This window comes from Aquarana catesbeiana, linkage group LG06 (assembly GCF_042186555.1).
Source record: "Aquarana catesbeiana isolate 2022-GZ linkage group LG06, ASM4218655v1, whole genome shotgun sequence".
Taxonomy (NCBI): domain Eukaryota; kingdom Metazoa; phylum Chordata; class Amphibia; order Anura; family Ranidae; genus Aquarana; species Aquarana catesbeiana.
The window spans coordinates 320,480,234-320,495,426 of record NC_133329.1 but is presented as its reverse complement, the minus strand read 5'-3'; the positions used below and the strand labels follow the sequence as shown (position 1 = coordinate 320,495,426).

Sequence of the window (15,193 nt, the reverse complement as noted above, 5' to 3'; positions counted from 1 at the left end):
CATTTAAAAATTGCACTCACCAAACTGTAACCCTGCAGGTTCTCTGGAGCGATGTTGTGAGACGCCCTCAAAGAGGCGTTCCCCCGGGGGCGGGCCAGGGAGGCAGATTGGGGTAATACTATTGTAGAAAATTTCAATGGGGTAAGGTTATTAAAAATTAAAATGGTGTGTTCTGTGTAAAGAATCACCCGGGTGTGTCAAGGTGGGGAAAAAAGGAATAGAAAAAGGGGGGAGAAGACAGAAAAAAGAGAGAAAAAAAGAGAAAAAAAGGGAAAAAGGGAAAAAGGGGAGGGAAGGGGGGGGGGGGGGGAGAAATGAGGTAAAGATAGAGTGAGCATTGAGGAGAAGGGGAAGGGAAAGAAAGGAAGGATAGAAAGAAAAAAGGAAGGGAGGGGGAGGGGGGGGAGGGGGGGGGAAAGAGGGGAAGGGGGAGGGGGGAGGGAGAGGGAGGGGGGGGAAAGGGGAAAGGGGGGAAAAAAAAGGGGAAAATTGAGGGGGGGGGGGGAAGGGGGGAGGAGACAGGAGGGGAGAAGTGTGGAATGAAACAAGTACCCCAAAGTACCTATCAAAGGGATTGAGAAGCACATAGAACTAATCAAAAAGAAAATTAATGGTATCAAAGGGATTTTTACCTATACAATTATTATTGCTGTAATGAAACCCCAGACTAAAAGGCTGTTGGTACCCAGAGTGACATGGCTAGTATAGTCAGTGGTCAAGACGCCACACCATTCCTCTACAAAGAGTCACTGTGAGAAATATAAATCAACGAAAAAGATATTGTAAATGATATGAGGAATGAAAAAACAAGTTGTAAAGTATTTAGTGCCGGGCAGAAGGGGAAGGAGTACCCAATAGAAGTAATGGGCACCCCCGTCCCACATGAATAAACACAGCATGAATACTTACAGGAACTCCGGATGGCGTCAATGCGGTACTGGGTGTCCGTCAGTGACGGTGAACAGCTGGGTCTGGGCATCTTAAATGCCTCCAACCCGGAAGTTCAACGGCGGCGTGACCGCCGCGATTACTTCCGGGTCCGGTCCTCCACTATTGCGCAGGCGCGGGGGGTAGGTCACCCGACGCAGGCGCACAGCTCAAAGATGATCAGTGCCTAGGACATGTTTGTGCAAAAGGCCCCAACCCCAAGCACGTCTCACGAGTAACTACCCTCACCAATACTGATGATTCACATTCCCTAAATATCATCAATCTTACATCCTACCGGTTGACCCCGGAGGAGGAACAGGTCCTTCATTTAGGCCTTGGTTTCTGTCCTTCGGAGCCAATCAATATTTACGAGACAATTAAGGATCTTTATTTATTTGCCCGTAAATTGACTTTCAATTTTATGTTTGACCCTGATCGTAAACGCGCCAACCTGGAAAAGGAACTAGCGGAAAGGACCAAAAATTTCACGATAGCGGAGTCCAGAGCATTAAGGGACCTAATGCTACTCTATGATGAGGGAGAGGTGGAGTCGGATGCCCTAGATGGGAACCCTGACTCTCCCTCCACCTGTCAAATGATTAGTACCCCCCAACAGACATATCCCACCCCCAAAACTTCTCTAAAAATGAAGTCTAAAGTCTTCCCTGATTTGTTGACCTGCCCTTCCATTTGGGCTTTTTTGCATGAATGCATTCTCTCCCTCAAAAGAGAACAATGGCAAACACCACCCTCTAACTTGACCCCACAACAGTCTCGAGCAGTCACCAGACTGCAAAAGAACACCAATTTAGTCATAAAGCAATCCGACAAAGGTGGAAACCTGGTGCTGATGACCCATCATCAATACCAGACTATGTGTTTCAAAATTTTATCTAATGCCAATTGGTATTTACCCATTGAAAACTGTTTCATTCAACAAACTATTGATGAGTTTAGGGGACTCATCGGTGGGGCCTTCCTTGAGGGCCTCATCGATGATGATACCTATAAATTCATCAATACACAATACCCACGTACTCCTACGTTTTATGCTCTGCCGAAAACTCATAAAAATCTCTCTGCACCTCCAGGCCGACCTATTGTTTCCGGCAAAGGTTCACTAACGGAAAACGCCAGCAAACTGGTGGACACCTTCCTTCTACCCCACGTGATGAGACTACCTTCCTATATCAAGGACACAACTGACCTGTTGAAACACATCGAAGGGGTTCAGATCCCTCCGGACGCCCTCCTCGTGGCCATTGATGTCGAGGCTCTTTACTCGAGCATCCCCCACGAGCAGGGCGTCCGGACGGCGGCCTCTTTTTTAATGGAACAGGACCATCACACCTGGCCCACTAACACCTTCATTTTAAAACTCTTAGAATTCATTCTGACCAAAAATTATTTTTTATTTATGGACCAAGTGTATCTTCAAATCCAAGGCGTTGCAATGGGCACATCGTGTGCCCCTTCATACGCGAACTTATACCTTGGTGGTTGGGAACGGGCGATCTTCAGTGATGACCGTATGGAACCATTCCTGGACCATGTTCTAGGATGGTTCAGATTTATTGATGACCTCCTGGTCATCTGGACAGGCACAGAGCAATTGTTACAAACTTTCATTGCAGAGCTAAACATCAACTCCTTTAATCTTCACTTTACTTTTTCTTACGATAGACTAAGCATTTCATTTTTGGATGTTTTGATCATTAAGGACTCTACTGGCCACCTAACCACGGACCTTTATCGTAAACCAAGTGCAGGTAACACCTTGCTACACGCCTCCAGTCTCCATCCCCGTCCTTTGGTTCGCAGTATTCCTTTTGCTCAGTATCTTAGACTGAGAAGAAACTGCACAAAGGACGGGGATTTCTACAAACAGGCCAATGCTCTTCGTACACGACTGTTGGCTAGAGGCTATAAACGCACCGTGCTAAGAAAAGCATTTAACAAGGCCCTAGCTCTAGACCGACAAACACTACTATATGGCCCCCCACGTCCTAAACAACTTTATACGACTAAGATTATTACTAAATTTTCTACCCATCATCAGCAATTACGAAAAATATTATCCAGCCATTGGCATATTTTGACTGATCATCATACTCTCAAAAAATACATCAAACCCACCCCCGATTTGGTCTTTAGAAGGGCCACCTCTTTGAGGGACAGATTAACACATAGCCATTACAGGATCCCCTTTCTGAATCCTTCGGAACCCAGGGGCACTTATAAATGTGGCAACTATCCACATTGCCCCTGGATTCAAGAAGGACAACATTTTTTACTTCCCAATGGTGAAATGTTTTTCCCCAAACATTCAGCCCACTGTGGCACACGTGGAGTTGTTTACCTTATGACCTGTATTTGCAGTGCTTTTTATGTGGGGAAAACAATTAGAGAGTTACGGCAGAGACAGGGGGACCATTTATATGCCTCTACCAAACGGCAAGCTTACTACTGTAGGCCGCCATATAGGTATTCACCACCGCTTCAACTTGGATTATATTCGGTTTACGGTGTTAGACGTTGTCCCTGAAGACCCCCGCGGGGGCAATTGGGACCGCGAAATTTTAAAACGTGAATCCATGTGGATTGAGCGACTTAATGCATGTGTTCCTCCCGGCATTAATGAGGCACATTCATATAAATATTTTCTTGAATAAATTAGTTATACCTTTTTTTCTCCCCTTCTTCTTCCCCCAGCCCCTGCTGTGACTTAACCACACCAAAAAACTAAATAAGTTACATAAACATCATAAAAACCTTTTGGACTTTAATTCACTAGACTTCAGGTCTTTTTCCCTATGACTATATCACAAGTGGACTCTTGTTACATATAGTGGTTTCACTATATTTTAAAAAAATGTTCTATTTAAATAATCTGTTACTCTTCATTGATTATTGTTTGTTTTTTCTGTGGCTGATTTCAAAATTCCAGTAGATGACTTGCTTTATCAATCGAAGCGATGTTTACGTTGATTGTAATAATATATATCTGTATGCTGTTTTGGGACAGGCTGCGATGTGTACCTCCTCAACTGTGGGTCCCTTGGCGCTCCCGCCGTCGGAGACTACACATCGCTCCCTTCCCTCCGTTCACTCCTCATTAACACCAATTGTATTTGAATTGTTATTAAAATTGCACTGGCCATTCTACTCTGGGGGATGTGAGGAGTTAATTCTCCCCCCGTGGCGGGCCTGCGCTCCTCCGGCGGTGGGCGGGGCTATGCTTTAAGCCCAGCTGCTGCTTCGTTCTGATCAGTACCTAGGCACTGATCATCTTTGAGCTGTGCGCCTGCGTCGGGTGACCTACCCCCCGCGCCTGCGCAATAGTGGAGGACCGGACCCGGAAGTAATCGCGGCGGTCACGCCGCCGTTGAACTTCCGGGTTGGAGGCATTTAAGATGCCCAGACCCAGCTGTTCACCGTCACTGACGGACACCCAGTACCGCATTGACGCCATCCGGAGTTCCTGTAAGTATTCATGCTGTGTTTATTCATGTGGGACGGGGGTGCCCATTACTTCTATTGGGTACTCCTTCCCCTTCTGCCCGGCACTAAATACTTTACAACTTGTTTTTTCATTCCTCATATCATTTACAATATCTTTTTCGTTGATTTATATTTCTCACAGTGACTCTTTGTAGAGGAATGGTGTGGCGTCTTGACCACTGACTATACTAGTCATGTCACTCTGGGTACCAACAGCCTTTTAGTCTGGGGTTTCATTACAGCAATAATAATTGTATAGGTAAAAATCCCTTTGATACCATTAATTTTCTTTTTGATTAGTTCTATGTGCTTCTCAATCCCTTTGATAGGTACTTTGGGGTACTTGTTTCATTCTACACTTCTCCCCTCCTGTCTCCTCCCCCCTTCCCCCCCCCTCTCCCCCCCCCCCAATTTTCCCCTTTTTTTTCCCCCCTTTCCCCTTTTCCCCCCCCTCCCTCTCCCTCCCCCCTCCCCCTTCCCCTCTTCCCCCCCCCCTCCCCCCCCTCCCCCTCCCTTCCTTTTTTCTTTCTATCCTTCCTTTCTTTCCCTTCCCCTTCTCCTCACTGCTCACTCTATCTTTACCTCATTTCTCCCCCCTTCCCTCCCCTTTTTCCCTTTTTCCCTTTTTTTCTCTTTTTTTCTCTCTTTTTTCTGTCTTCTCCCCCCTTTTTCTATTCCTTTTTTCCCCACCTTGACACACCCGGGTGATTCTTTACACAGAACACACCATTTTAATTTTTAATAACCTTACCCCAAAAAATTTTCTACAATAGTATTACCCCAATCTGCCTCCCTGGCCCGCCCCCGGGGGAACGCCTCTTTGAGGGCGTCTCACAACATCGCTCCAGAGAACCTGCAGGGTTACAGTTTGGTGAGTGCAATTTTTAAATGTCAATATCCTAGCTATGTTCTCCAATTTCATCCATGCACCATGTGACAATTACGTATGTATTTTGCTTGTCATGTTGATACTGTATTGTTTTTCATCCTCATAGACCACATACTATCAGACGCCTCCTGAAGAAGCGGCTGTGACCGCGAAACCGTAGAGGTCACGTCTGCAAGTATCACACTATAAAACCTCTGTCCATGTCTCTATATGGGCACTAGCTATATCAATTGAGTATCAACAATGCTGTAAACAATTATCATTGTTTGTGTATGTGTAATCATGACTATGTACAATATATGTCCTTTGTAGGACTTTTATCAATTTTGAAATAAACTTATATATTTTTTTTTTTTTTTTTATATATACAAATTTCTTTTCTTATGGTACCGCAATAGTCCCTGTACTACTGTGAAAGAGGCAGGACCCTATTGGAGAGGTCTCTGCTTTGTTTTCTCTTTCAACCCCATTTTTTGTTTATATCCATAATCGGGATGATGGTACCCCTTAATGTACTTTTACCTCTTTTTGTAAACCACGTGGCACATTTGTCAATTCTATTAAACAGAAGTATAGCGGTTTTTAAATTTCTTTGCTATGGTCAGACTAAAAACCTAATCTTTGTCAGATAAATATGAACTAATACTTACTGGTATTATGTAGCCTCCTATGCTGTCAACAGGTGAAACGTTGGTCTCCTTTTCTCATGTATTTGCACAAATTGCATTATTACCCTTTTAAACATACATTGCCACAATGCTATAGTCTGAATGGCCCCTAAGGCCCATTTTGTTAACTCAGTGCTGTATATGGCACAGTGAAAATACAATGTGTGTTCTTTTCCCTTGCAAATGCTTTCCTGTGTCCCATTATAAAACATTTTCAAGAGACATATTTACAGGTGCATTAATAATGAAGTGTTCGTTTAGGAATCCCCAGTGCCACTGCAGGTCCTGTGCCCACTCTAGCTGTGTGTGCTGGCTGTGCACTGGGTTCCCTCATCCTTCGATTCAGACATAGTTATATTCCCATTCCCATAGAATCAACAATAGCTTTGTGTGCTCAAACTCATGGGTGATAAATTTCACACAGGATAAAGGAAAATTAGGAAAACGGGGCAATGTATGAACAGTTGTTTATCATTGGTATCTCACACCAGTGTGTGGAATTTCTTACACTGGCTGGTACCTAAAACTTCTGCACATGTGTACAAAGATCTATACATGTGTGTGCATTACAGTACCCTTCCATGTATAAGTTCACCATAGCATTTAACAATTTTTTTTTTTTTTTTTCCTGATAGTTGTGCGCACTTTTTATCTGCAGTTTTATCCTTGGTTTCTGCATTTAAATCTGCTAACAGTTGTTGGATAGAGCCAAAACATGAGGGGGCGAGGAAATCAATTACATTTTTGGAGTCGCCCTGGCTCAGCTGATTATTATTGTATTTAGTTTTGGGTATAAATACTACAAGAAAATAATTTACAGTTGTCTGTTTTGCGTTTTAGCTAGATTTTCTTTTGCTAGAAAATTGCTTAGAAACTTCAAATATTATATATATATTATTTTTTTTCCAGGCAGAGGCCCTAGAGAATATAATGGTGGGGTTTGCAATTTTTTTTATGTCACACAGTATTTGCGCAGCGGTTTTTCAAAGGCAATTTTTTTGGGGAAAATTACACTTTAATTTTAATGCACAGAAACGAAACACAATATAATACCCAATTGTTTGATAAAGTATGAAAGATGATGTTACACTGGATAAATGAATACCTAACATGTTGCGCTTTAAAATTGTGCACGCTCATAGAATGGTGACAAACTCCTAGATTGTAAGCCCTAACGAGCAGGGCCTTCTGATTCCTCCTGTATTGAATTGTATTGTACTTGTACTGTCTGCCCTAATGTTGTAAAGTGCTGTGTAAACTGTTGGCGCTATATAAATCCTGTATAATAATAATAATAACTACAGTACTTAAAAAATCTCCTTAGGCGACACTTTAAAAGCCTTTACAGGTTAACAGTTTTGACTTACACAGGAGGTTTGGTGCTAGAAGAATTATCTCCCTATAACGTTGGGGCGACACGTGTGGTGTGAACACAATTTACATGTGTATGCGTTCACCTTTGCTCGCGAGCATGGGGAGGACAGGGACCCTTTTCATTTTTGTTATTATTTCTTTAAATTTTTTCAGCACTTTTATTGCTTTCACAAGGGATGAACAACATGCCTTGTGATTGCATGGGCAGTGACTGCTTCTCTTTACTGAGCCATCTGGGATCCCCAGATCTCTCCTCTGCCCTTAAAAGCATCTGATCAGACCAAAATCGATTTGATCAGATTCTTTCACGGGCTGTTAATGGCCTGTTTACATGAGATTGAAACTGAAAGTGACAAAATACTCATTGCTTCTGGTTTCTTAGACTATAGAGATGATTGGGAAAGTTTAGTTCCTCGATCAACTCTATGGTAAGATGGCAAAACCACCAGCTTCAGTCCTGGGCTCCCCGGTGGGGCGGGAGAGCCCAGGAAAGCAACGGGGTGGGGGGAGACCACCTTCTTCTGCAAGTAAAAGCTTTTACTTTAGTCAGCATTGCTGGCTGAAAAGATTGATACTAGGGTCATGATTGCAGCTGCAGCCATAGCCCCAGATATAACAACTTTAACCCAAAGTATGTACGGATACACCCATTTGAGGGAAGTGGTTATTGAAGGAAAAAATAAAGTGATTAGGAATAGGCAGTCAGCTGAGGTACAGTAACAGCATAAAAGAAAAAAAAACTCTTCAAAGTGCACATTGTATGTGCTTAACTAAGCTAGTAGTTCTATCTGTTGCTGTTTTTTTTAATTGATTCTGTACAGCCATTTTCAACTAGGATTTTGTGTAACCTAAGGGTTCCTTCTAGGGATAGTCCCGATGTTCGAGTCGGAACGCAAGTTCGACTCCAACATCGGGTGTTTGCTTGCAAACTAGTTCAACATATGGGGCATTCACGGCAAATTAGAGTGCCAGCTCTAGGCAGGGTGCCTTTGGCCAATCATGGCTCAGGGGGCTAAGTCCACGTCCCACACTATCTAAGACTGCTTACACGGCGGTCGTGTATAGTGTGATAAAGTGGAGAGAACTTGAGCTAGATTGGGCAGGTTAGTGTGTGTGTGTGTGTATATATATATATATATATATATATATATATATACACATACACACACATATATCTAAGTGCCTTCAGTTTAGACTATATATACAGTGCATTCAGAATTAAGAAAAAAAACGGCATGGGGTCCTCCCCATAATCCATGCCAGGCCCTTTGGGTCTGGTATAGATTTTAAGGTGAACCCCACGCCAAAATTTAAAAACAAATTGGCGTGGGGTCCCCCCAAAAACTACACCAGACCATTATCCGAGCAAGAGCCCCCCCTCCCTCCTGAACCATACCAGGCCACTTGCCCTCAACATGGGCAGGGTGCTTTGAGATCCCCCCCCAAAGCACCTTGTACCCAAAACCCTGGCCCGGTAGTTGTGTTTACCAAGGGGACCCCCAGATCCCCCCCCATGTGAATGGGTAGGGGTACATTGTACCCCTACCCATTCACCAAAAAAAGTGTGAAAGTAAAAACCGCAATACTGTAGACCATTTTTGACGATTCCTTTATTTTTAAAAAAGCGTCCCTTGATGTCCAGCCACCTTCAATCAGGCCTCCCGACGGACCCGAAAAATAGAAAAAAATAAAAGCTCCGCCTCCATGGGAGGCCTCCCGACTGCTATCTCTTGCCTGTGACAGCTGTGTTATAGGCAAGAACAGGGCCACCCGGTGACGTAACTGAGTGACCCTGCCCCCTTCTGATGTCATGTGGTGTCAGAGGGGTGGGGTCATCCGGTTACGTCAGTGGGTGACCCCGCCCTTTGCCTATATAACAGCTGTCACAGCCAAAAGCAAGCAGTTGCCGGGAGCCCTCCCACGGGGGCAGAGGTTTTTTTTTACCTATTTTTCTGGTCTGTTGTGCAGCATGATTGCCAATGGATGGACATTGCGGGACACTTCTGTGTCCCGCGATGTCCATCTATCGTCAATCATGCCGCTCGACAGACCCAAAAAATAGAAAGAGAAAACAAACAAAAAAACTCCACCAGCAAGTGATCCACGATGTCCATCTATCATCAATCACGCCGCTCGACAGACCCAAAAAATAGAAAGTAAAAACAAACAAAAGAACTCCACCAGCATGGGAGGCCCCCGCCAGCTGCTGTCCTGTGACAGCTGTTATATAGGCAAGGGCGGAGCCACCCGCTGATGTAACCGGATGACCCCCATGGCAACAGAGGGGGGTGGGGTCACTCAGTTACGTCACCGGGTGGCCCCGCCCTTGCCTATATAATAGCTGTCACAGGCAACTGACAGAAGTCAGGGGGGCCTCCCATGGAGATGGAGCTTTTATTTTTTTCAATTTTTCTGGTCCTTACGGCTTCACAACCTGGTTCCCTATTGTGCATGCATGTTCCCACTGGTCCCTGCTGTCTTCTGGGACCTGTGTGTCTCCCAGAAGACAGCGGGGGGGTCGGAGGAGGCACCGGACATGGCGTAGATATCCGTGGATACTGCAGTTATCTATGCCCAGGAGTGGGAGCAAATACCTGGATTAGACAGATATCTGCTCCCCCCTCCTCCCTGAAAGGTGTCAAATGTGACACCAGAGGATTCCAAAAAGCGGAAGTTCCATTTTTGGTTGGAACTCCGCTTTAATAAAGGAATTGTCAAAAACTGTCTATTGTGGTTTTTACTTTTTGACCCTCTTTTTTTGGTGAATGGGTAGGGGTACAATGTACCCCTACCCATTTACATGGGGGGGTGGGCGGGATCTAGGGGCCCCCTTGTTAAAGGGGGCTTCCAGATTCTGATAAGCCCTCCCACCCATAGAAGCTCCCCTTAAAATCCATACCAGACCCGAAGGGAGGGGGTGGTAATCCCATGCCGATTTTTTCTTTTTTTCCTTGATTTTTCATCTATATTGCCGGGAGCCGGCAATACATTACAGCCGTGAGCAAGTTTAACTAAATGCTGACCAGCTGCCGTCATTATACTGCGGCAGGTCAGCATGTTCCTGTGAGCCATACGTCGGCCCTTTAAGTAGGGATAGCAGGCACGCACCTGCTGCACTGTGGGGGTACCGATGCGCATAGCTGGGGGTCGCGGGTACGAGAGCCAGAACAGGGATTTGTGTGTGTGTTCTGTGAGGAGAGGAGAGGCAGATTGTCTGCTCCTACTAGCTAGGAACAATGATCTGTCATCTCCTCTAGTTAATTCCATCCCCCTACAGTTAGAACACACACGAGGGAACACAGTTAACCCCTTGATTGCCCCTAGTGTTAACCACCTCCCTGCCAGTGACATTTACACAGTAATCAGTACATTTTTATAAATAAATGTCAGTGGCCCCAAAAAAGTGTCCAATCTGTCCACCATGTCGCAGTCCCAATAAATATTGAGGATCACCGCCATTACTAGTAAAAAAAAATAATAATAAAAATGCTATAAATCTTTCCCATAGTTTGTAGACGCTATAACTTGCGCAAACCAATCAATATACGCTTATTGCGATTTTTATTACCAAAAAATATGTAGAAGAATACATATCTGCCTAAACTGAGGAAATTGCTTTTTTTTTTTTTTTTTAAATTGTGGATATTTATTATATCAAAAAGTACAAAATGTTGTGTTTTTTTTTAAATTGTCGCATTTTTTTGTTTATAGCGTAAAAAATAAAAACCACTGAGGTGATCAAATACCATCAAAAGAAAGCTCTATTTGTGGGAAAAAAGGATGTCAATTTTGTTTGGGTACAGCGTTGTACAACCGCGCAATTGTCAGTTAAAGCAGCGCAGTGCTATATCGCAAAAAACAGACTGGTCATTAAGCAGCCCAATCTCCCGGGGCTGAAGTGGTTAAATGACCTTTTCTCCTTTAGAAATTTAATTTTGCTGCAGCACTGTTCTCTACATCACACAGATGCACCACATTACAGGCATACTAAGGGGACACCCCCCCCCCCCAGGCACTATATTTAAAGGAATATTTCATTTTTATTGTTTCACTTTGAGCATTTATTAAAATCACTGCTCCTGAAAAAACAGTTGTTTTAAACACTTTTTATAGCATTGATACATGTTCCCTAGGGCAGTACCTGGGTCCCCACACACTTTTTTTATGGCAATAGCTTGCATACAAGCCTTTAAAATTAGCACTTTTGATTTTTCATGTTCGTGTCCCATAGACATTAATAGGGTTCACATGTTCTGGTGCAAACCGAACCAGGGGGGTGTTCGGCCCATCCCTAGTTCCTTCATGGGTTGCTTGGGTTTCCTTAAAGCTGAGTTCCACCCTATTTTGAAAGGTGGTCTTAAACAAAAGACCACCTCTCCACCCCTAGTTTTTTTTTTTCTTTCTCTAGTACCTTTTTAGAAGTACTAAGAGTACTTCCGATCCAGCCGGGTCGCGGCCGAGGACGTCACATCCTCTTCTGCGGTGAGCCCCCCTGTTGTCTTCTGGGACATGTATGTGTCCCAGAAGGCAAGCTGACCATTCACTAAGTGCCGCACGACTTGCGCATGCACAGTCGGAAACCGGCAGTGAAAGCTGCAAGGCTCAACTGCCGGTTTCCCTTAGTTGGAATGGTGGCACCTGCACCCGATCCAATGGACAAAATCGAAATGGGTAGCAAAAATAAGGGCACAATTTGCAGTTGTAGAGTTGCACAAGAAGCAAACTCGGAATTGTGTTCCTCCCTGACAACGTTTTAGTCAAACTTGGGCACAGTAAGACTGCAAGTTTAGCTAGGTTTCACATCTGAGGTGTGGAATGCGTGAAAATTGCACACTTTTCCGCATCCACAGTGAAAACACGCTGCCCTTTAGCAGATGCATGGAGTTGCCATTAGTACCTCAAAGCATCCACAGATCGATTTCCCTGTGGCTGTTTTTTTAGAAGGGTGTTTTTTACCCTGTGTTGGGACCTTTTCCCTGTGTTTTCTGTATGTTCAGCAGCTCATTCAAACACAGCCACCGGGAGACCAGCATAGTGAGAACCTAGGCTAAGGGAGAGAGTCTATATGACTGTGCAGTATCTGCTATTAGTCTTTATGACAGCTGTACATCAACTGTCAATTAGATGTGAAAATGCACTTGTATGAATAGTAATCCTGCATTCATCATAGAGGGAGAGTCATACAATGGCCACTAATTGACCACTATATAACATTTTTCATGGAATGAACTGCAAAATGAACTTGCCTAACTAGATGGCTGACACTTGAGACGACCAAATATTTTCAAATGTGTTAGCGTCAGTTAAAACCGATTTGTTTGCCTTGTAAAAAAGAGAACACTTTCTCTCTAAACATCTGGACACACTAAAAGTGGTAAGCTTGAGATATATTAGCTGGATGCTGTTAAGCCTCCTCACTCTCTGAATTGTCATGATCAAATATTAATGGTCCATCAGCAATGCTCAGAGGGAGCTTATATTGCATTTGTGAGTAAAGCTTTGGTAATGTACAGTGGATCTATGCACTTTTAAAAAAAAAAAATCCCAGGGCACTGGGCCATTCAAGGCTAGCATTGCATTTTCAATTAGATTCTGAGTGAATCCCTGGCATGTGCAGAAGCAAAACTGGTACACAATTAGCTCATTGTTGCTTTAGCTTTGTGCGGAGAGGATCTAAAGGACTGAAGAAAAAAAAGGAGCCAGTTACAAGAACTGCTATTGATGTGGAATAAGGGAGTTGCTTATTTCATGCAGCAGCACTTGATAACGGAGAAACTACAGCTATCATCTAATAGCAGAGAGAATCTCTTTAAAGGCGTGTGCCAGGGGCAAAACACTTGGACTTCTTGGCTAATTGAGGGTTTTGTTTTTTTTTCCTTCACTACAATATGGAGCCCAACAGTCCCAAAAAGATACAATTTGCAGTTCCATTATTTCAAAGTCAGCTGGATCCAGAAGCCTCAGAACAGGTAAAAATTGTTTTTCTTATTTTCTGAAAAAAGACATTAAAAAATAAACTTATATTTATTATATTTTAGGTTTCATGGTAAGTAAAATAACATATTACATAGTTGAAATTTGATCTGATTTATTGTATACGTATTTAATTATTAATGTTGCAACATTGTATACTCAGCACCTTACATTAAAAGCAGAAGTTCCGTATTTTTTCTAATGTACATTTATAGCAAAGGCATTTGGAAATATGACCCTACGCCTTTGTCTTTACATTTTGCCATCCCTTCATATCATTCACGAAGCTTGATGGGCCCCATCCATTTTCCTAAAAGGTCTTATGAAATTATAACTGATACACTAATCTAGTTTCTCCTATACTTCTGTCTACACAGATAGTGCTGCGTATCGGTTTCTCAGCTGTATTTTTATTTTATCTGAGTCCGCTTGCTAAGCTTTTTTCACAAAACCCATTGAACTGGTTCCAAGGAGTAAGAAAATGTATGGCCTCTGTTTTTCTGCATAGTAAAGACATTTTTCTGTTCTATTGCCTCAATACCTTAGGAATTTACCATTCTTTTTAACATGGTTTTAATGTAAACATAGAAGGGATCATGCTCTGCTTAAAAACGCTCTGATATGTTAATACTTGGGGTACATGTCCATTAATAATATCTTAATCTGGAGAATGTAAAATCTCTTTGCATAACTTACTATCCTCTAAGTGTAATTTATGATTTATACACTAAATACTCTCATTAATAATCCTAATATTTGGAGGTCATACCTTATACATTATTTACAGTGGGTTTGTTAACCTACTTCCTTCTGCCAAAGAAGCACATGGGTTTTATGCACTTATCTAAGTTTTTTTGCAATAAATTACTTTATTGATTGTAGTTTTTATAATCTGTGGATCTACGCATATATAATTTACAAAATACCAGAGGTCACTTGAAGCATTTCAGATTTGCATGGTTCAAAGCATTGCAGATTCCAGTTTTGTCAAATTCATATATGTTCTAATTCATTTACATCTTGATTAATCGTGTCTATAAAATGAATCAATATTGAACTTCTTTAAAGAATGTGCGTGGATGGATACAGTGTCAATCAATAAAATCCAACTGGTTGGGTGAGGCTGCATCAAGAAAGAAAAGATTGTGCACTTTTCTACGGGGGGAAGGGAATGAGCAATCGTTGTTTAGATTTACCAGCAGTTATATGAGCATTTGCAATGATCGGGTGTATGTGTTATGCTGGCCTGCTGCCTGAGAACTAAGGCTGTCCTGTGTTGCACCTGTCCTCTAGTCCTAGAAATTCTGGATGAACCTTGTTTTTTGTTTCTGTCCTCTAGTCTTAACACAAATAAAGGGAGGAGGCTTTGGTGACAGCCTGTCTGGTGGCCTCCTGACTATCAAACCCTAAAAACACCCAACCGTTTTAGTGCATGTAGTGAGATGAGCTTGGCAAATACAAGACAGTGTGTATTGCTGGCTGTGATCAGGGTAAACATCAAGGGTGCCTCACACTGACCTAAAGCTGGCATACATTCAAGATATACTGGGGGTAAAATAAGTATTGAACACGTCACCATTTGCTAGGTAAATGTTTCTAAAGGTGCTATTAACATGAAATGTCAGTGTCAACCCATGCAATCCATACATGCAAAGAAACCAAAACGAATAAGTTCAAATAGACGTTATGTGTAATAAAATGGAATGACACAGGGAAAAAGTGTTGAACATACTAACTGAAATGTATTTAATACGTTGTACAAAATCCTTTGGTAATGACAGCTTCAAGACACCTCCTGTATGGAGAATTTTCCTGTATGGAGAATTTAGTGGCATGCATTGCTCAGGTGTGATTTTGA

The 15,193-nt window shown here is 42.8% G+C and overlaps 1 protein-coding gene across 2 annotated transcripts in view; it reads left to right on the top strand.

The window, feature by feature from the left end:
- The first annotated feature begins 12,879 nt into the window (after positions 1-12,879).
- Positions 12,880-15,193, top strand: part of PPP1R1C (protein phosphatase 1 regulatory inhibitor subunit 1C) — a 119,718-nt gene continuing 117,404 nt past the window's right edge. For both annotated transcript variants that reach the window (XM_073633743.1, XM_073633741.1), the window contains exon 1: positions 12,880-13,331. In XM_073633743.1, coding sequence (XP_073489844.1) covers positions 13,251-13,331 — 81 coding nt within the window. In that variant the 5' untranslated portion in view covers positions 12,880-13,250. The remainder of the gene's footprint in view (positions 13,332-15,193) is intronic.